The following is an 8,191-nucleotide window of genomic DNA, read 5'->3' as shown; positions in this document are numbered from 1 at the left end:
GCTTCTGTTTCTTTCCTTTGAAAATTGACGACAAAATTGCATGTTAACCCTTAGGCATGAAAGAGTGGAATAAGAATTGTGAAATTGTGAGTTGCCGATCCTGGAAATCTACACAGCCATTCATTTGTCCCAGGCAATCCTGTAGTCCTTTAATACAAGGGTCTCCAACCTTGGCAGCTTTAAGACTTGTGGACTTCAACTCCCAGCAAAGCTGGCTGGGGAATTCTGGGAGTTGAAGTCCACAAGTCTTAAAAGTTGCCAAGGTTGGAGACCCCTGCTTTAATAGACAGTATTTTTCTAATTTTTGGTCAGCTATACAGGGAGTCCTCAACGACCACAATTGAGCCCAACATTTCTGTTGCTAAATGAGACACTAAGTGAGCTTTGCCCCATTTTACGACCTTGCCACAGTTGTTAAGTGAATCACTGCAACTGTTAAATTAGTAACCCGGTCGTTAAACGAATCTGCCTTCCCCATTGACTGCTTATCAGGTTGCAAAAAGGGATCACGTGACCCGGGAACACTGCAACCGTCACAAATGCGAGTCAGTTGCCAAGCCCCTGAATTTTGATCGCGGGGAACCTGCAACGGTCATAAGTGTGAAAAACAGTCATAAGTCGCCTTTTTTCAGTGCCGTCGTAACTTCGAGCGGTCGCTAAATAAACTTGTAAGTAGAAGACTACCTGTGCCATTTGGGGGATAATTTTGCACCTCGGAGGAACATCGTCCGGATAAATCAAAATATTCCTGACCCAGTATGACAGATATATCGAAATCCTTGAAAAGTAATTACGTGAGGGGTCCTTGGTGCTTTCTAAATATAAATTATTTTAATTATAAGATATAAAATATCTTAATTATAAGATAAAATATAACTATATTTCAATCTAAACTACTAGAATTCTACGCCAATCGACTTCTTGGTTGTCGGCTGTTTAGAACAACCTCACGGAGACTATCAGCTAAAACAAATTTTTAAAAACATTAAAAAGCTCTTAAAAACACGGTATGAATTTTTGTTTTTTTGGTCAATAGCACACATCTGGTGCAGAAGTTAAAGTGTGTGTGTAATTATATATATATATATATATATAATATATATATACGTTTTCAAAGGAAGAAACAGACGAGCATACATTGCTCCCAGAAGCACGAAGCTGAAACCTGATGATGACGAATGAGACTTCGTTGAAACGTCGCCAAGACACTTCCAATTTTATGCGGGAGAAAAACCCGAATAACCAAAGACCACAATTGTTTGCAAACCTATTGCTCCTATTCAGTGCCAGGTATAAAATTGGAAGTGTCTTGGCGACGTTTCGACGAAATCCCATTCGTCGTCATCAGGCTAGGTGCTTTACAGTTTCGTATTTCTAGGAGAATACATCGTGTATACCTAGCACTGAATAGGAGCAATAGGTTTGCAAACAATTGTTTTCTAACAGGATTGGTGATTTTGTTTATGCATGTGTACACTCAAACACACACACACACATATATATATATTTTCTCTTTAACCAAAGAGGGCAGATGTCCCCTTGCCCATTTTTTGTTCTCCTTACAGGCTTGCTGGCACAAAAATCAACAACCCACCTTCCTCGTCGGCTTAAAGAACTTGGTTCTTTTTGCTTGCTGGCAAAAAATAAAATAAAAAAACCCACCTTCCTCGTTGGCTTAAAGAACAGCTCATTGTCAGAAGGAAGGAAAAAAAAAACATTTCCCATCTCTCCTGGGAGTTTGGTGCCTCCTGGCACACAGAGGTGGCGCTGGCTGGCGCAGCAGTGGAAGAATGAGGTAATGGGTTCGTGGCGAGGCTGCGCGCCTGGTGTGCGTGCGCGGGGGGGGGGGGAGGGCGACAGGACGACACAATGGGTGGGAGATGCTTTAGAGATGGGCAGAATAGCCGAGGCTGCCAAAGGCCGCTTGGCGGCACAGCTAGGGAACTGCCTCCTTGCACGAGGCTGGGGGTGAAATCTGGAAGCTTTTAAGCAGGCAAAGTAGGGGGGAAATTAATAGTAAAACCCGTGTAATCTCAATCCCTCTTTTTAGCATTAAAAAAAAAAATTCCTGCAAACCGTTAAAGAGAATGAATTCCATTTTTATTTTTTTTAAATCCCATTTTATTCCGCTTCCAGTAGCGAAAGACGCTTCTTTGGAGAAGAAACGCAACGTCTTTTGAGGAAAATAATAATAAAACATAGGCAGTCCTCGATTTACGACCCCGCTCAGCCCGACGTTGATGTTGCCAAGGGAGAAATCGGTGAAGCGCGTTTTGCCTCGTTTTTGCGACTTTCCCTTGCCACCTTTGTTAAGGGGATTTGTGAAATTAGTCTGTGAAATTAGTACCGACCCCAGCTGGGACGTCCTGATCGTCATAAGTATGAATCAGTGGCCCAGCGTCTGAATTTTGATCACGTGATTGGGGGGGGGGCAGTTTACTACAATGGTCACTAAATCCAACTATTGTAAGTTGAGCTCTGCCTGTAGGTTTTTTGTTGGTTTTTTTTTGGAGTTAATCGGCCTGCAAGCAAATTTTTCACTTGGCATGATGCGTGGGAATTTGCAAACTCTTGCACATTGCTAAAATCAACAACGACGCTCGAAAAAGTTAATAAAGTGACTCCATCTTTTATTTGAATGTCCGGGTATGCATTAAAACAATATTGACGTTACACATAGCAATTACATGTTGGTTAGGTTAGTATAACAGCATTTATGCGGTTGTACATGGCTCGACTTTTTCTCAATTTTTTTTTTTTTTGCCTTTTCGTTTTTGTTTTGACGCAAAGTTGTAACTTCGTTGTTTTTTTTAAGCTCCTTTTTAATTTACTTATTTTGAAAACCATTTTTTTACAACAGACACAAGGTAGAAAGAAAAAGAGGAAAAGGGGTCGGGGAGAAGAACTGGATGACAACCGAAAAGAAAAGAAAAAGGGGGGGGGGAGGAAAAATTACGTCACATCTCGGGGAAATTTTAATGGTAAAGCAGCTTTCATGAAAAGAATTCCCATGTATTATGGCGATGGTGGCAGTTTATTATTCTATTCTTATTATTTTTTTAAAAAATCATCCTTCGTTTTCCCACGACTCCTGTGGAGAAATAGAACTGTTTCCATAGGCCTGGAAAAGACAACAGGTGGGAACCATGGGTCCTTCTGGATCACAACTCCCATCGGCCTTGTCGATTTGGCATGCCAACAGGGGGTTCGAGTGAAACCCAAAAGGCCAGGCTCCACACCCCTGAAAATAACCCTAAATCTATTTATACCCTGAGCACTTTTCCTTAAGAACTATTCCAGGTTTTCCTTTATTCTTTAAAGGAAAAAAAATAAAAATAAAAGCACATCTTTTTTGCTTCTGTGTGCAAATTAAAATTGGGGAGAAAAAAAAAAAACCACGCTTCTTTAAATTGAAAGTTTATTCAGCGATTAAGCAGGAAAGAGGGCCAGTTTCTGCTCACGGAAATTTCCCTAGGCAAAGAATTTGCTGATAACGTCATGTCCATTGCTGAGTTAATCCCACATTTGTTTTTACAGGAAATGGTGGTTTTTTTTGGTTTTTTTAAACAGCCGCTTGCCATTCAGGCATTTTTTATTTTTCTTATGCCCCAGTTCCAAAAAGGAAATTCGTGTTTGTTAGACAAATGCCTCTAAAACCCACTGCGTGTTATGTACAAGCGAAGTTAATTCACCCAAATCATAGAAAAACGGCAAGAGGTTTTAACAGAGATAAGGGCAAGCGAAGAAAAACCAGCAAATCGACACGAGAATATATATATATATATATATATATAATTGTTATTTTTTTTTAAAAAAAAGGAAGTCGGGAAGAAAAGCTGAATAGAACCAGTTGTGAATACCTGCAAAAGACTGTTCAGCACAAAAACACAACTTCTCGTAGTGACAGATAAATTGCATTTTTTTAATTAAAAAAACAAAAAAAAACAAACCTGCATCTCGATACTGGTTAAGTTATACTAATTTTTTTGTGTTTTTCTTTTTTTTTTCTTTTTCTCGACGTCTGTACTCAGCATGCAATAGTAGTGCGATTACGCTCGTTTTGTTTTTTTTTAAATATAGGTTTTGTGGTATTCTTAAAATTAATGCACTCTTTTCCTCTTTTTTTTTGTTTTTTTCCTCCTTTCCCACGGTTTGTAGAACCCGGGTACGTGTTGTTGCGTGTCGCTGTGTGTATGTGTGCGGGCCCTGTAAACAACGTCACAACAAAGAATCAGTCAGCTGCTTCTTATGGAAACGGTCAGTTCTACGGCTAAAATAGAAGGGGTTGTTTTTTTGGGGGGGGAATGGGAGGGGTTTCTTGGGGAGGGGGGGAAGAGTCTCTTGTAGGTGGGGCGCGGGTGTGAATCGACCCACCCGCGCCTTCCCCGTGTACCCTGCTAATATTCGCTCAAGCTGTGCCACTTTGCGATCTGCTTCCGGGGGCTTTCGCACACTTCCCGCCAGTGTTCCACTCCGCCGGCCGTGACGCTGTGCGCCCCTAGGATCAGCCGTCCGACCACTTCGTTTTTGGTGGTCCGGTCAAAGTCGATGACCAGGAATTCGATGCTGACATCCGGCAGGAGATCGGTGGGGATGTCGTAAATGAAAGACTCGTTGAAGATGGGGTTCAAAGTGCACTTCTTCACGTGGGTTTTCTTTTTCGCGATCCGCTTCCTGCCGTAGTAGACGTTCACCTTGACGTAAGGGTCTGAGGAAGGGAAAGGAGAGAGAGAAAGGCCAATAACACAGTCCAGGAACAGGGCTGCTTCTCCGGGGAGTCGCAGACCGATGTAAAGGATTGCAGCTAGTCCTCAAACTTACAAGCGTTATATACTTGCTTTTGCGCGCAAAAACCAGAGCCGGTTTTGCTTCTGCTGTGCCAATTGTGGCTTATTCAGTAGAGTTTTATATTTTATGTCCCAGGAGTCTTTTTTCCTGGATTTGCTAACTAGATAGTTGACAGATTGACCAATTTTGACCTTCCCCCTCACCGCATTATGTTATCAGGACGGCTACCCAGTTCCGTCTTTCAATGAGAAGACTACAGCATTCTCATCATCAACTTTTAACAACTCCATAATCCCTTGAGAGATGGAGTCTGGGCAACTGAATGGCGGTGAGTGGGTTTTACTGGCCAGATGCCCTTCCTGTCGCCAATGCGGAGTTTTTCCCCCAGCAGATATATTCTCATTGTGCCCAGAGAGAGAAATCTCTGCCACTACCTAGGATCGAACTCATAGCCTCCTGATTGTGAGACGAGAGCTACACCTCTAGGCCACCGCACCACTTTCAGCATTCTCCTTATGTTTCCCCATGTCTAGAATTATCCCACTCCTGACCCCAGAAATCAGTTTATTCACCACTGATCCAGAATGTGGGTGACCTGTTTTAGGAGTATCACAACTTAAGAATGGGCAGGCTCCACCTTAAAAAGTTAGCGGTCATCCTTCACTTACGACTAATAAGGGACAGGCTTCCATTATGGTCGTAAATCGAGGACGACAAGTAACTTTTTAAGGTGGAGCCTGCCCATTAACGGTTCTTAAGTTGTGATACTCCTACAACAGATCATACGGAACCAATTTTACGACTTTTTGTGGCAGTCTTAAAGCAAACCAAGGCAACTAACTGGACTTGGGGGGTTTGGTTTTTTTTGAAGACATTTTGCTTCTCCATCCAAGGAGCTTCTTTTGTTCTGACTGAAGGGTGGAAGGATTCTCAGAGGGAGCGCTAACAACCAGATGACTACAACGAAGAAGCTTCTTGGACTGAGAAGTGAAACGTCTTCCAAGAACAAACCAAAGTCCAGCTGGCTTTTTGAAAAAGGACCTTTGGGGCAAACTATGACCTGGATGATGGACAAATATAAAATGTTGTGTCAGCAGGAGAAGCTCCAGGTAACCGAAGGTTTCAACTCTATAGACCTTGGAGCACCAACCTCGGAGACCACCAAAAACTCCGCAAAAGATTGCATAACACAGGGTTCCCTAACCTGTAGCCCATGGCCCACTATTAAGCCGTGGTCTAACTGTCACTGGGCCGTGTGCATGGACGCATCTCCTCGTGCGTATATGGCCCCACTCTGGTCTTGTTGTGGCCCACCAGCGGCCAGCAGAATTGGACAGTGAGGAGGCTGGGGAGGAACTTGGGCCAGTCCTGGGGGCTGGGGAAAGCTCGGACGAGGGCTCTGCATTGGAGGCAAATAGGGGGGCCAAGGCCATCTGATAGCTATGTGCTGCCTCCGGAATCTGACATCAGCGAGGTAGAAGAACAGCGGGAGCCTGTTCCCAGTGTGCGCATGCGCAGAGCTGCCAGAAGACAAAAAACAATTAAGAAAGCGGGTCGACTTGGGAGTAAGGCTTGGGGATGATTGGCCCCGCCCATAAGACATAAAAGAGAAGCGAACGGGACACGAGCTTTTGCAGGAAGCGATTAGTTCATCTGGTCGGTTCAAGCTTTGAAAAAGTTCTGTTTCACTCTGTGCCAAGCTTGGCCTTGCCCTGCGTGTGGCAATTAGATCTCTGGCAGCGTTCCAAGGGAGATAAGGTGGGTGTTTATAAACATTCCATTGAAAGACTGTTTGTAAAGCCTTGCGGACTGTGAATGACAACAATTCGCAGCCGTGAAAATAAAAAAGGTTTTGCCTGGACTAAGGTTGTGCTTTACACTTTCTAAGGCGGCCTAGGTCAGAACAGGTGTGGCCCCACTCGCGCGAGCGTCATCACAAACACTCGCCGTCCCACTCGCGCAAGCGTTGCCATGAATGTTGCGGGCGCTCAAACACACACACGCGCGCCTCTCTCCCCAGATCATTCCCTCTTTCCCCCCTGGTTCCAGGCCATCAACCCGGAAACGTAGGGGAACTCTGGCATAATGGACCGGGATCAACACTGACAGTCCACCGACGTTTCAGCACCCCGGATTTTTTGAGGAAACCCAACGACAGGCTGAAGAAAATAGCTTCTACCTGAGAGACCAGTGATGTCCATCTTTGGCAGCTGCCTTGCCTTCAGTACCATGACGGTCATCCTTTGTGTGACAGGCTGGTAGGACAAGGACACCTGTAGCTCTCCTCTGCTGACGCATTTCTGGAAAGAGAAGAGACATCTTCTGGAGGACTCGCCTTACGATACCTGAGGATACTTGAACAACTTCTGGACATGTTCAGCCAAGCATCCCTGAATGGAGTTGACTGTTTTACTGGCCAGATGCCCTTCCTGTCGCCAATGCGGAGTTTTCCCCCCCGCCCAGCAGATACTTTTTCAGTGTGCCCAGAGAGAGAAATATCTGCCTCTACCTAGGATCGAACTCACAGCCTCCTGACTGCGAGGAGAGAGATCCACCTCTAGGCCACCGCGCCACTTTCAGCATTCTCCTTATGTTCCCCTTATGTTTCATAAGGTCTCATTCTAGAGACCTTATGTTCTGGTCTCTAGAATGATCCCGCTCCTGACACCAGAAATCAATTTATTGATGATTGTATCAGCCTCACTGCTTTTCTCTAATCTTCTCTGGATCCTACCCCCATGTTAGTTCCCCAGGATGCTCAACAGGTACAGAATTTACAGCCCCTCCTGGAGAAGACCAAATGGAATTCAGGTAGCCCTCAACTTACAATAGTTCATTTAGGGACCGTTCAAAGTTACAACAGCGCTTTAAAGAAGAAGAAAAAAGGAACTTGGAACGGTTTTTCAGCGACCCGTTTTTTTTCCAACGTCGCCATGGTCCTGTGATCAAAACTCAACTGGTTCATATTTACGACATATTTGCGACCTGGTGATGAAGCTAACTCAACGGGGAAACTCAGATCCGCTTAATAACCAGGGTGACTAATTTTAACACCTGTCAGTGACTCGCTTAACAAACGTGGTGCGAAAAAGTCGTAAAACGGGGCAAAACTTGCCAAGATACTTGCTTAGCGACAAATGAATTTTAGGCTCCGTGTTGGTGGTTTTTACATCCCTTCAAACCTCAATGCCTTCAAACATTTTTTTCTCATTTTAGATTCCATTCTCAGTATTTAAATCATTTAGCATAATACCAACTCTTTGAAGGTTATTATGGATTTATTAATGATATTTTAGAAAGGACACTATGAAGAAAAACTGAATTTTTTCTTATTCTTTCGGTTTTTTTTATTGTTAATAATCTATGAATTGTCATTGAAATGTTAAATATATGACTGATGTTG

The 8,191-nt window shown here is 43.7% G+C and overlaps 1 protein-coding gene across 3 annotated transcripts in view; it reads right to left on the bottom strand.

Annotated features, from left to right (window-relative positions):
- Positions 1 to 2,605: 2,605 nt before the first annotated feature.
- Positions 2,606 to 8,191, bottom strand: part of SYT11 (synaptotagmin 11) — a 15,066-nt gene continuing 9,480 nt past the window's right edge. The window contains exons 3-5 of one of the 3 annotated variants that reach the window (XM_058159958.1): positions 6,965 to 7,088; positions 4,394 to 4,708; positions 2,606 to 4,206 (exon numbers count right to left, since the gene is read on the bottom strand). In XM_058159958.1, the coding sequence (XP_058015941.1) occupies positions 4,398 to 4,708; positions 6,965 to 7,088 (435 nt within the window). In that variant the 3' untranslated portion in view covers positions 2,606 to 4,206; positions 4,394 to 4,397. Of the gene's footprint in view, positions 4,709 to 6,964; positions 7,089 to 8,191 lie in introns of all 3 variants that reach the window. The other 2 variants (XM_058159960.1, XM_058159957.1) reach the window with 2 other exon arrangements.

The sequence above is a fragment of the Ahaetulla prasina genome, chromosome 17 (genome assembly GCF_028640845.1).
Source record: "Ahaetulla prasina isolate Xishuangbanna chromosome 17, ASM2864084v1, whole genome shotgun sequence".
Lineage (NCBI taxonomy): Eukaryota > Metazoa > Chordata > Lepidosauria > Squamata > Colubridae > Ahaetulla > Ahaetulla prasina.
This window is presented reverse-complemented; position numbering and strand designations above follow the sequence as displayed.